The sequence below is a fragment of the Nerophis ophidion genome, linkage group LG02, assembly GCF_033978795.1.
Source record: "Nerophis ophidion isolate RoL-2023_Sa linkage group LG02, RoL_Noph_v1.0, whole genome shotgun sequence".
Classification (NCBI taxonomy): domain Eukaryota; kingdom Metazoa; phylum Chordata; class Actinopteri; order Syngnathiformes; family Syngnathidae; genus Nerophis; species Nerophis ophidion.
In genome coordinates, this window is record NC_084612.1 from 48,624,591 (window position 1) to 48,638,982 (window position 14,392).

The 14,392-nt window shown below is 36.6% G+C and overlaps 1 protein-coding gene across 1 annotated transcript in view; it reads right to left on the minus strand.

The window, feature by feature from the left end:
* Nucleotides 1-461: 461 nt before the first annotated feature.
* The window catches only part of LOC133541857 (SAM pointed domain-containing Ets transcription factor), a 56,127-nt gene continuing 42,196 nt past the window's right edge, over nt 462-14,392 (minus strand). The window contains exons 3-6 of the mRNA XM_061885559.1: nt 11,694-11,891; nt 11,571-11,618; nt 7,156-7,290; nt 462-4,942 (exon numbers count right to left, since the gene is read on the minus strand). Of these exons, the coding sequence (XP_061741543.1) occupies nt 4,764-4,942; nt 7,156-7,290; nt 11,571-11,618; nt 11,694-11,891 (560 nt within the window). The 3' untranslated portion in view covers nt 462-4,763. The remainder of the gene's footprint in view (nt 4,943-7,155; nt 7,291-11,570; nt 11,619-11,693; nt 11,892-14,392) is intronic.

The window sequence follows — 14,392 nt, forward strand, 5'->3', positions numbered from 1 at the left end:
TATAGATAGATGGATATATATATATGTATATACATATATATATACATATATTTTTTTTATATATACATGTGTGTTTGTTTAAATATGTATATGCACATTCATACATATGTATGTATGTATTTATGTATGTATGTATATATGTATGTGTGTGTGTATATATACGTGTATATATATATATATATATATATACATACATTCTTACATCATGTATACATTACATGTTGTATTGAATGTTACTACATACTACATATACAGTATACTTATATCATGTATATTAAACATTGATTGAGGTTTTGGTTGTTTTTAGAGCATTCTATAGATTTTGATTGTTAGCTGATGTTTGCCAGTGTTTATTTACGAGTTAGAATACATTCAAAAAGCAAAATGTGTTCCTGTAAAGATTCGATGCTGCAGTGAGTGAACCCATCCAAAAGTTGCACAGACAGAGAATAAAACAACTGTAATTTAGCACATTATTTACTTTTAATAAACATTTTTTATTTGTTAAGAACAATTTGGAAATTACATTTGTACAGATACTTTCTGAAGGCCACTGTAAAGTATTATTCAGCAGGAAAATGCGTCGGAGCTCATGAATGTGATTTTCTGCTCTTGCAGGGAAAGGGCAAAGTATGGTAGATCTGGAGGTGTTCATAACACCAAAGTCAGTAATCAATAATCCAAGTGTATTATTATATAACAACATGACATCATTCAAACTTTCCTTCAATCAAGCATCGCCAGGTTAGCGAAATCCCAGCTAAGTCATGCTGGGTCTATTGAAGCGTTCATGTGAGTCCCACTTCAAAAGGTCCTCAGGGTAAAAATAAGTCTTTACAAAACTTACAAAACAAACTTGGACACTTCTGCTAAAAAGATATCCGTTTGGACAAGAAAACAACATTTCACCAATAGGTCATTTTACCATCTCGCTTATTTTAAGACCAAGTGCCCAACCAAGAATTCCAGGTCTTAGTGACTCTATGTGTGTGTGTTTTTGTTGAATACGGCTGCAAGGCATGGGGCCAAAGATAGTTGGGTGTGCAAGCATTTTGACAAAAAAAGTGAGACACACTATTGTATCCAAGAGGTTAAACTGATACTAAATCTTAATTGATCAAATTTTCATCATTTATGTGTATTTCAACTTAATTTCGGCAAGCAAAACTGTAATTCGTCTCAATAGAATGTGGCTTGAGTTCATGTTTTTAATCAGATTGACATTATATGATGAAGGAAAACTGGTCCGTACATATTTTATTTTTCTACTTGAAGTAAAAACAGCAAGACTCCAGGGTGTCTAAATACTTTTGTCTTGTGTTATATTATGAAATATAAGGCGGAAGCATTGTTTTTTTTTTGCTTTGGTTAACTTCTTTTTACACTTGTGTGGTCGCAGGGTTGAGAATCGAGACCCAGTTTTTGTTGAAGACCGGTTTCCAGTGTATGAATTGCAAGGTTGCAATTTCAACACACACGCACAATAATTATACATGAATGTCTTTGAAGCACTGCCATCTCATCCCATCATCAGGTGCTAACTAACACCACATAGCATGTTAGCAACATTATTTGTTACATTCAAATGAATGCCTTTTCATTTATAGATAAGCAAGACAGGAGAAAGTGTCTAAGTTTGTGGTCAAAAGATTGCACAAATTTGCCACAGTGCTCCTGATTTTTGGTAGGTGAATGTGCAATTGTAGACAGAGAAAAGTTGCATGTTTCAACCACATTTTCACTCACTCAGTCATTTCCATTACACAGGTGGAACTCATAAAATTAGAATATCATGTAAAAGTTAATTTATGTCTGAAAAGTAAAACTAATATGTGACTTATTACATGCAAAGAGAAATATTTGTAGTTGAATGTTTTTTATCATTTTGACCACCATGGTTTAAAGTTTTTGCAAAAACCACACGTTTTCTGAGATTTTAATATCAAAGTTTTCATAAACTATAACCCATAATCATCAAATGATATCAAAAGAAGACTTGAAATATGCCGAGTTGCATGTTATGACATGTTTTAGTTTCACCTTGTAAATCTAAACTAACTTTTGAAGCATATTCTCATTTTTTAACTTCGGGGAAAATCCAAAGATTCCTAAAAGTTTGTAAAAAAGTTAGTAAATGTTACATTCTTGTGTCATTTCCTCATGTTTTGTTAAATTCTACTGAAGAATATATATTTTCAAAAAGGTCATGTTTAGTTCTATGTTAAGTACGAGCCTCTGATGTCTTTGTAAGGAAATGTACATTTGTAAATTTTCCTGAAGCAACTTTTTAATTTTCCTGAAGGAACTCTCCTGAAGGAATCAATAAAGTACTATCTATCTATCTATCTATCTATCTATCTATCTATCTATCTATCTATCCATCTATCTATCTATCTATCTATCTATCTATCTATCTATCTATCTATCTATCCATCCATCCATCCATCCATCCATCCATCCATCCATCCATCCATCCATCCATCCATCTATCTATCTATCTTACTTTTTACTAAACTATATTGATGCTATTTTTACTGAACTATATTGATGCTAATCCACCTTTTTGTCCTCTTTTTTTCTAAATGATAACCGATTCGTGAAATGGAATTGAAGGTGGAATTGGAACCATAAAAATGTCAAATTGCCATCCCTACATGACAGTATTCAAATATTTTAGTTTGATGGAACATATTTATGGATGTTTGACCTCGACTGCGGATGTTGTGGATCGGTGGAGGGAATACTTCGAAGACCTCCTCAATCCCACCAACTATTAGGAAGCAGTGCCTGGGGAATCTGTGGTGGGCTCTCCCATTTCTGGGTCTGAGGTTGCTGAGGTAGTTAAAAAGCTCCTCGGCGGCAAGGCCCCGGGGGTGGATGAGATTTGCCCGGAGTTCCTTAAGGCTCTGGATGCTGTGGGGCTGTCTTGGTAGACAAGACTCTGCAACATCGCATGGACATCGGGGGCGGTACCTCTGGATTGGCAGACCTGGGTGGTGGTCCCTCTCTTTAAGAAAGGGGACCGGAGGGTGTGTTCCAACTATCGTGGGATCACACTCCTCAGCCTTCCCGGTAAGGTTTATTCAGGTGTACTGGAGAGGAGGCTACGCTGGATAGTCGAACCTCGGATTCAGGAGGAACAGTGGACCAGCTCTAAACTCTCAGCAGGGTTCTTGAGGGTGCACGGGAGTTTGTCCAACCAGTCAACATGTGCTTTGTGGACTTGGAGAAGGCATTCGACTGTGTCCCCTGGGAAGTCCTGTGGGGAGTGCTCAGAGAGTATGGGGTATCGGAATGTCCGATTGTGGCGGTCCGCTCCCTGTATGATCAGTGTCCGAGCTTGGTCCGCATTGCCGGCAGTAAGCCGGACACGTTTCCAGTGAGTGTTGGACTCCGCCAAAGCTGCCCTTTGTCACGGACTCTGTTCATAACTTTTATGGACAGAATATCTAGGCGCAGTCAAGGCGTTGAGGGTATCTGGTTTGGTGGCTGCAGGATTAGGTCTCTGCTTTTTGCAGATGATGTGGTCCTGACGGCTTCATCTGGCCAAGATCTTCAGCTCCCACTGGATCGGTTCGCAACCGAGTGTGAAGCAACCGGGATGAGAATCAGAACCTCCAAGTCCGAGTCCATGGTTCTTGCCCGTAAAAGGGTGGAGTGCCATCTCCGGGTTGGGGAGGAGACCCTGCCCCAAGTGGAGGAGTTCAAATACCTAGGAGTCTTGTTCACAAGTGGGGGAAGAGTGGATCGTGAGATCGACAGGCGGATCGGTGCGGCGTCTTCAGTAATGCGGACATTGTACCGATCCGTTGTGGTGAAGAAGGAGCTGAGCCGGAAGGCAAAGCTCTCAATTTACCGGTTGATCTACCTTCCCATCCTCACCTATGGTCATGAGCTTTGGGTTATGACCGAAAGGACAAGATCACCGGTACAAGCGGCCGAAATTAGTTTCTTACGCCAGGGGGCGGGGCTCTCCATTTAAAATAGGGTGAGAAGCTCTGCCATTCGGGAGGAGCTCAAAGTAAAGCCGTTCCTCCTCCACATCGAGAGGAGCCAGATGAGGTGGTTCAGGTATCTGGTCAGGATGCCACCCGAACGCCTCCCTAGGGAGGTGTTTAAGGCACGTCCAACCGATAGGAGGACACGGGGAAGACCCAGGACACGTTAGGAAGACTGTATCTCCCAGCTGGCCTGGGAACGCCTCGGGATCCCCTGAGAAGAGCTGGACGAAGCGGTTTGGGCTTCCCTTTTTAGGCTTCTGCCCCCGCGACCCGACCTCAGCTAAGCGGAAAAGATAGATGGATGGACGGATGGAACATATTTCTATATATGGTCACTTCCTGTTGTATCTATGAGGCCTGTTTCCTTATATGGTCACTTCCTGTTGTATCAATTAGGACTATTTACTTATATGGTCACTTCCTGTTATGTCCAAGTGGCCTATTTCCTTATGTGGTCACTTCCTGTTGTATTGAAGAGGCCTGTTTCCTTATATGATCACTTTTCGTTGTATCTATGAGGCTCGTTTCCTTATATGGTCACTTCCTGTTGTACCTATTGAGGCCTGTTTCCATATCAAAGGAGTAAAAATCCATTCATAATACAAAAAGAGGCAGATTGTGCTTCTCAATAATAAAATCTACTTATATTTTAGTGGTTGTGGATTGAAGTGCACTGTGTTGGCGTACATTTTTGGCCAGAGGTTACCTCCAGGAGTCTTTAGTTTTGGCTTCATGCGAGTGACATTTGTCGGGTCTTGCCCCTCATACAGGGTGCACGAACTGGTAGACCAGCCTCTGGGAGACGTCGGGCTTGCGGATGATGCCCTTCTTGTAGTACTGCCGTATGGAGCGGCTCAGCTTGTCATAGTTCATGGCGGGCCGGTTCTTCCTCAGACCCCACAGCCTCGCCACGTGCGCCGAGTCCTCGATCTTGAAAATACCTGCACGCCAAAACCTTTATTAGGACACGCAGACTAAATCATGTTTGTGCTTCACATAAACAAGCCATAAATGAAGCCTGTCAAATGATTCAATCAGATGAGTCACATTAGTTGATATTTCTAAACAAATACAAATTAAGGAGGTTTTTAAATGTGTTTTTCTTGAATTCATGTCTTTTATTTGCGCAAAAATTGCTAAAAGTTTTCTAAAATGTTCCCTCAGGATTTATTTTGGAGTGACATTTTTCAGCGAGACCACCAGTGGGAGTCTGCTCACTCCTTTTTGTACCGACACATTATTCATCTGATCTCTGACCATTAATGTAAAAAAGTGTACGGTCAACATAATGCATGATCTGAGTGTGTTGATGATTAATGCAATCATTAAATTGAATTAATTAAATTAATTGCGTTAATTTTGACATCCTTAAAAAATTGTCAATAAAATAAAAAGGGGAACTGCTCTTTTTATTTAATTTTACCTGTTATTCATAATACTTATTTAGACAAATACACAATTTTTTTAATGCATTCTAATTCGTAAAATACTGCAAGAGATGGCTAACAATGCAGCTCATAGCAGTACTCTAAAATATATCCAAAAACCAACAATAATACGCTATTTACATGTTGTGACCTGAATAAAAACAAGTATTAGTGATATTGTTATTATAAGTGCTAACACAGAGGAACTACTTTTAAAGATAACTAGCTTATGCTGCTGTATTGTCATGTTGAGTTGCTGCATCGCCTCTGAGTTGGTGAAAGTTATTATATAGATAGAAATTTTGGATTAAAAAAACACTTGTTGCATCACTTTTTTTTAACCCTTTGAGGATGATAATGACTTGTTGATGTAAAGGGAAAGATACAACCAATCCATCAGTCTTTACCCCAGTGAGAGCATACATTGTACAGTAAGTGATTGCTTTATTATGTTTATATATCTTTTTTAGCACTTGGCAATACTGCTACATGATGCTTATTCCCTCCTGCTTGGCACTCAGCATCAAGGCTTGGGATTGGGTGTGAAATCACCAAAAATGATTCCTGGGCGTGGCCACCGCTGCTGCTCACTGCTCCTATCACCTCCCAGGGGGTGATCACGGGTGATGGGTCAAATGCAGAGAATAATTGGTACTTTAACTTGAATAAATGTTTAGCATACAGCTTTTAAAACTTGTAGATCATCCTCCTTATACTTGGGCTCAAAAATAGAAGTTTCTGGATCATCATGGGGCTTCACAGGGGAAGAGGGGTTAGTGCGTCTGCCTCACAATACGAAGGTCCTGAGTAGTCAGGGTTCAATTCCGGGCTCGGGATCTTTCTGTGTGGAGTTTACATGTCCTCCCCGTGAATGCGTGGGTTCCCTCCGGGTACTACGGCTTCCTCACACTTCCAAAGACATGCACCTGGGGATAGGTTGATTGGCAACACTAAATTGGCCCTAGTGTGTGAATGTGAGTGTGAATGTTGTCTGTCTATCTGTGTTGGCCCTGCGATGAGGTGGCGACTTGTCCAGGGTGTACACCGCCTTCTGCCCGATTGTAGCTGAGATAGGCACCAGCGCCCCCGACGACCTCAAAGGGAATAAGCGGTAGGAAATGGATGGATGGATGGATCATCATGTGTCGTCTCTCATCAAGTTTGCCATGATTAGTAGTCTTGTTGTTGTTAAAGGGGAAGTGAACGTTGTGATGCGTCTGTGAAATTAATACTTAAAATGATGAAAATATGGAAATATTACATGTTGTTATGAATGTTACTTTATACTACATATATACTTAGTGTGTATGTACAACATTGATGGAGGGTTTTGGTTATTTTTTAGAGCACTTTATAGGCGGGACGGAGTGATTTTGATTAGCTGACATTTGCTCGGGTTTATTTATGGGTTAGAATACATTAGAAAAAGCAAAAGGATTCAATCCTGCAGTGAGCGAACTCATCAATAAGAAATGTTTTGTTTTTTTTAACTTTTTGAATAATGGCCATCAGCCAAGAAAAATCCATAAATTAGCTGCACCGTTTTATAAGCTGCAGGGCCAAAAGCGTAGGAAAAAAGTAGCGGCTTGTAGTCCATAATTGAGGGTATTTATCCACCATACCTCATTAGTGTTCCATTTGAGTTTCACTTGAGCCTAACATGGTTGCTATGGTATCTGTGAGGCCTGTTGCCTTATATGATCACTTCCTGTTGTATCTCCGAGCACCTTTGTCTTTGTTGAGCCAGCGGATGCAGCGCCCGTAGTTGTGAGGTTTGAGCAGAAGCTCCCTGAGGAACTGCCATAGGTGGATGGGCTGACCCGAGCAGGAGGAGTCGGCCTCGGACCAAAGCCCCTCGCCGCCTGCATTGACAAAGAAATACAGAGACAGGATTTATTGGTGCAGTGCAGGGGTCATGTTTGACCTCTGAGGGCCTCCAACAGTCGATGATGTCATCACAGAATTTCATAAGCATTTGATTATTACAATTTTTATGTGCGGTGTCAACAAATAAGAATGACTTCCATACAGTTTTCTATTTACAGTAAAAAAAAAAAAAAAATTCAGTTGCCAGAATTTTAAAGTTAAAAGGTAAAGTACCAATGATTGTCACACACATACTAGATGTGGGGAAATTATTCTCTGCATTTGACCCATCATCCTTGATCACCCCCTGGGAGGTGAGGGGAGCAGTGGGCAGCAACGGTGCCGCGCCCAGGAATCATTTATGGTGATTAAATCCCCAAGTCCATCTCTTGATGCTGAGTGCCAAGCAGGGAGGTAATTTTACTGTAAAATGTATGTTTTTTTTTACTGTCAATAAAAAAACTACTTTTTTCCAGTGAAATTCTGTAAAGAATGTAAAGAAAAAATATTTTTATTTTTTACTGTAATAATTTAGATTTTATTATTATTATTTTTTAAGAGTAAAATTCGGGAAACTGTATTTCTTTTTACGTTTTTTACTCTATATAGAAAACTGTTTTTTTACAATAAAATTCTGGGAACTGTAGAGTTTTTTTTATACTGTAAATAAAAAGTATTTAATAAAAAAATTTTTAGAGTAAAATTCTGGCAACCAACTGTAATTTTTTTTACTGTAAATAGAAAACTGTTTTTACAGTTCCCATAATTTTACTGTAAAAATAAATAAATACATACATTTTTATTTACAGTTTAAAAAACATTTGAAAGTTCCCAGAATTTTACTGTAAAATAGTTTTTTAACTGTAAATTAAAAAAATATATGTTTTGGCAACTGTAATTTTTGTAATTTAAAAAAAAGTTTTCTATTTACAGTAAAAAAATAAAAAAGTACAGTTGCCAGAATTTTACTGTAAAATAAATAAATGAATAGATTGTATTCACATTTGAAAACACTTTACATTTCCCAGAATTTTACTGTAAAATTGTTTTTTAACTGTAGATAACAATTTTAAAAAATATTTTTACTGTAAAATTCTGGCAACTGTCATTTTTGAAATTGTATTTCTTTACTGTAAATAAAAAACTGTTTTTACAGTTACCAGAATTGTACTGTATTTTTTCTATTTACATTATTAAAAAAAATACAGTTACCAGAATTTTACTGATAAAAAAAATAAACAAATACATTGTATTTACAGTTTAAAAAAACTTTACAGTTCCCAGAATTATACTGTAAAATAGTTTAAAAAAATATAAATCAATAATAAATATATATTTTTTTTCAGTAAAATTTTGGCAACTGAGCTCCCAGTTTTTAACCCAACAAACAACTGTAGAATTCAAAGTATATTCATGTAAAAGGCAAAAAGGACACCACAGGTTTTACAGTAAAAAAATCTAATCCCAGAATTTTTCCGTCACAAAAGAGTGGTACAATTTTTTTATTTACAGTAAAAATGCTCCAAAAATAACAAACATTACAATCGTACCTCAAAATCTATTGTCATTATTACAGTGTGCAATTTGATGGACAACTTGCTTTAAAATCATAAGCCAAGCAGATAAAAAGTATGTATTTCTATTTTAATTAATTAGCATATTACTGTAAATGGAAAAACATCCATCCATCCTTTTTCTACCGCTTGTCCCTTTTGGGGTTGCGGATGGGGGGTACGGTTGCTGGAGCCAATCTCAGCTACATTCGGGCGGAAGGCGGAGTACACCCTGGACAAGTCGCAACCACATTGCAGAAAATGGAAAAACAGCAAGTTTTTTCTTTTTTTTACGGTAAAAAAGTACAAAAACAAACAACAACTTGCCAGGATTTTACTGTAAAATGTGTGTTGTATTTTTAATGTTGTAAATAGAAAACTGGTATTTTACAGTAGAATTCTGGAAACTGTATTTTTTTTTTTTTTTTACGGGAAAAAAACCCAACTGCTTTATTTTAACAGTAACATTCTGGCAACTGTAATTTTTTTATTGTAAATACAAAAAATGCTTTTTCCAGTGAAATTCTGGCAACTGTAAAATTTCGTTTTTTTAATGTAAATAAAACATTTTATTATGTCAATTAAAAGTTTGGCAACTGTAAAATTATCTTTTTCTGTAAATTAAAAAAATGCTTTTTTTAGCAGTAAATTTCTGGCAACTCTTATTTTTTACTGTAAATAAAAACACAAACTGTTTTTTTTTACAGTAAAATTCTGGCGACTGTAAAAAAATAGTTTTTATTGTAAATCCCAAAATGATTTTCTACAGTAAAATTCTGGCAACTGTAAAAACATTTTAACTGTAAACAAAAACGTCTGTTATACAGCAAAAATCTCGCAACTGTATAATGTGTTTAGTTTAAACATACTGTTGTTTATGTACAGTATGTACAGTTTGGCAACTGCAAAATTATTTTGTTTCTGTTAATAAAAAAAACAGCTTTTTTTACAGTAAAATTCTGGCAACTTTATTTTTTTAAAGTAAATATAAAACAATTTCTTTACTGTAAAATTCTGGCAACTGTAAAATTATTGTTTTTTTACAGTAAAATTTTGGCAACTGAGCTCCCAGTTTTTAACTGTACAAACAACTGTGGAATTTAAAATGTATTCATGTAAAAGGCAAAAAGGAAACCACCGTTTTTACAGTAAAAAATATAATGCCAGAATTTTATGTCACAAGAGTGGTACCATTTTTTTTATTTACAGTAAAATGCGATAACAAAATTTCCGTAATCGTAAATACAAAAATTGCATATTTACTGTGAAATGCTGGCAACTGTAAAAAATAATTCCACTGTACATAAAAAATACTATTTTACAGTAAAATTCTGGCAACTGTAAAATGTGTTTTTCATTGTAAATACAAAAACAAATTTTTACAGTAAATTTCTGGCAATGGTAAAACATTTTTTTTACTGTAAATACAAAAATTGACTTTTTACAGTGAAATACTGGAAACTCTAAAAATATTGTACTGTAAATAAATGTTTTTTACAGCAAAATTCTGGCAACTGTAACATGTTATTTTTTTAATGTAAATTAAAAAATATTGTTTTTTACAGTAAAATACTGACAACTGTAAAAAAACAGTTTTATTGTAAATATAAAAAATGCTTTTTCACAGTCAAAAGCTGGCAACTGTAAAAACTTTTTTCTACTGTAAATAAAAAATATTTTTTTACAGTAAGATTCTGGCAACTGTAAAATGTGTTTTTGTAAATAAAAAAAAATGCTTTTTACAGTAAATTTTGGGCAACTGTAAATGCTTTTTTTGTAGATACAAGAAAAAACATTTTTACAGTAAAATTCTGGCAACTGTACAATGTATTTTTTAACCTTATTTTACAGTAAAATTACATTTTTTTTACTGTAAATAATAAACTTTATTTTTACAGCAAAATTGTAGCAACAGTAAAATTATTGTAATTTTTTCACCGTGAATTAAATAACTCATTTTTTTACAGTAAAATTCTGGCAACATAATTTTTTTTACTGTAAATAAAAAATATTTTTTTTACAGTAAAATTCTGGCAACTGTAAAATATGTTTTTTTTAATTGCAAATACAAAAAATGTTGTTTTGCACAGTAAAATTCTGGTAATTGTAAAACATTTTTTTATTGTAAATACAAAAATTGCTTTTTTACAGTGAAATGCTGGCAACTGTTAAAAACATTTTTCTATTGTAAATTTAAAAAAATGCCTTTTTACAATAAAATTCTGACAACTGTAAAATGTATTTTTGTGAACAAAAAAGTGCTTTTTACAGTAAAATTCTGGCAACCGTAAAAACATTTGTTTTACTGTCAATAAAACTTGCTTTTTACAGTAAAATTCTGGCAATTTTAAAATAAGGTTTTTCTGTTAATAAAAAACTGAATTTTTACAGTAATTTTATTTCTACTGTAAATAAAAAACTTTTTTTTACAGCAAAATTTTAGCAACCGTAAAATGTGTTTTTTTCTGTGAATAAAAACTTTTTTAACAGTAAAATTCTGGCAACCGTAAAAAAATTATTTTTTTTCACTGTAGATAAAAAAGTGTTTTTACAGTAAAATTCTGGCAACAAAATGTTTTTATTTATTTTTTATTTTTTACTGTAAATACAAAAACCTGCTTTTTAACAGTACAATTTTGGCAACAGAGCTGCCAGTCTTTTACTTTCGAGGGCCACATACAAAAGGAGGTTGTGGCCCCCGTGAGTGTTGGGGGCCACCCTACCAGGACTTTTGTCGTCTCCTACGGAGCATCTCTCCTTCATCCAGGCAGCTGCAGAGAGAAAGGAGCTGGTTTTAGGCGAGGACACACCATCTTGCTGACTCTGCACTTTGCCAAGGGCCACACCTGACTTCCAGATGTCCAGGTGAGCGTGTAGCGTGTCCCCGCACTGCGGCGAGCGCTGGCGGAAGTCCTCCTCGCTCATGGCGCACAGGTCCCTGCCCATCAGGTCCTGGAAGGTCTTGCCTGCGTGGGGCAGGCGGTACAGGTGCTCGGTCCACAGCAGCCACTTCTGCACGTTGGCCATGGTCCACTCCATGGGGTCTGAGGAGACACGGGAGGACTGGGTCAGACCTCCACTGAGCCTGAACTCTTGACACAAGTCGGGGGGCGGAGTCTAAGTTTGTGCAAGCAGCAGTGTGCTCACTGAAGCATGAGGGCAGTAGTTGTGGACAACCACCTGACTTCTGCTAGAACGTCAACTAACATCTACGGAAAACTGCCAAATTTTAGTCCTTTTTCACAGTTTTTTGTTGATCTAATTATTTATTTTTACCTTCCACAAACAAAATCTTTTTGCCTTAAAATCTATTTTGAAGAAAAATATCCTCTATTTTGAAATGTGAGTGTTGACATAAACAGTATGTATGTATGTATATACACACATATATATATCTTTATATAAAGTACATATATAGAGATGTGTGTGTACGTGTTGTGGAGTCTCACTCTAGCACCGCCTGACAGGTAAGCACCTTACAGGGGAGGAGCCAGGGAATGGAGGCACAGTGGAAAACGGAAGACAACGCCCCAGCCTTGGCCGCATCATTGAGGGGGGGTACATTCCCCTGTACCTTCTCAATCAGCCTGAAGTACCACCAGCTGTGCGGCCAGGTGGGACCCAACTACAAACTGTTCTTAACTCTGCCTCATTCAGGTCTGGCTCTCCACTGTGTCAAAGCAGGTGCATCAGGCGGAAATTACCTATGACATTTAAAGACGCGTGCTGTGTGAAGGACTGAGAACCCCAAACGGGAGATATTTATGTTTGGTCACTTTAAGTTTGATTCTTCCACACCCTGCCCTTCCTAAAACGACTTGTGTAATAAATACCCTTTTTGGCTTGCTGCAAAACCAATCCTGTGTCTTGGTGAGAATCAGGATACCACAGTGTATATTTATATAAATATGTATATATATATATATATATATATATATATATATATATATATATATATATATATATATATATATATATATATATATATGGAAACGGGGTTTATACATATATATATATATATATATATATATATATATATATATATGTATATATATATATACACATATGTGTATATATATATATATGTATATACATATATATATATATGTATAAACCCCGTTTCCATATGAGTTGGGAAATTGTGTTAGATGTAAATATAAACAGAATACTTCGATTTGCAAATAATTTTCAACCAATATTCAGTTAAATGTGCCACAAAGACAACATATTTGATGTTCAAACTGATAAACTTTATTTTTTTTGTGCAAATAATAATTAGCTTTAGAATTTGATGCCAGCAACACGTGACGAAGAAGTTGGGAACGGTGGCAACACATACTGAAAAAGTTAAGTAATGCTCATCAAACACTTATTTGGAGCATCCCACAGGTGTGTAAGCTAATTGGGAACAGGTGGGTGCCATGATTGGGTATAAAAGCAGCTTCCATGAAATGCTAAGAAATTCACAAACAAGGACGGGGTGAGGGTCACCAAATTGTAAGCAAATTGTTGAACAGTTTTAGAACAACTTTTCTAAACGAGCTATTGCAAGGAATTTAGGGATTTTACCATCTACGGTCCGTAAAATCATCAAAAGGTTCAGAGATTTTGGAGAAATCACTGCACGTAAGCAATGATATTATGGACCTTTGAACCCTCAGGTGGTGCTGCATCAAAAACCAAAATCAGTGGGTAAAGGATATCACCACATGGGCTCAGGAACACTTCATAAAACCACTGTCAGTAACTACAGTTGGTCGCTACATCTGTAAGTGCAAGTTAAAGCTCTACTATGCAAAGCGAAAGCCATTCATCAACAACACCAAGGAACGCTGCTGGCTTCGCTGGGCCCAAGCTCATCTAAGATGGACTGATGCAAAGTGGAAAAGTGTTCTGTAGTCTGACGAGACCACATTTCAAATTATATTTGGAAACTGTGGACGTGGTGTCTTCCAGAACAAAGAGGAAAATAACCATCCAGATTGTTATAGATTGTTATAAGTTCAAAGGCCAGCATCTGTGATGGTATGGGGGTGTTTTAGTGCCCAAGGCATGGGTAACTTACACATCTGTGAAGGCACCATTAATGCTGAAAGGTCCATACAGTTTTGGAGCAACATATGTTGTCATCCAAGCAACGTTATCATGGACGCCTCTCCTTATTTCAGCAACACAATGCCAAGCCCCGTGTTACAACAGCGTGGTTTCGTAGTAAAAGAGTGCGGGTACTTTCCTGGCCCGCCTGCAGTCCAGACCTGTCTCCCATCGAAAATGTGTGGCGCATTATGAAGCGTAAAATACGACGGCGGAAACCCCGGATTGTCGAGCGACTAAAGCTCTACATAAAACAAGAATGAGAAAGATTTCCACTTTCAAACCTTCAACAATTGGTTTACTCAGTTCCAAAACGTTTATTGAGTGTTGTTAAAAGAAAAGGTGATGTAACACAGTGGTGAACATGCCCTTTCCCAACTACTTTGGCACGTGTTGCAGCCATGAAATTCTAAGTTAATTATTATTTGCACAAAAAAAAGTTTACGAGTTT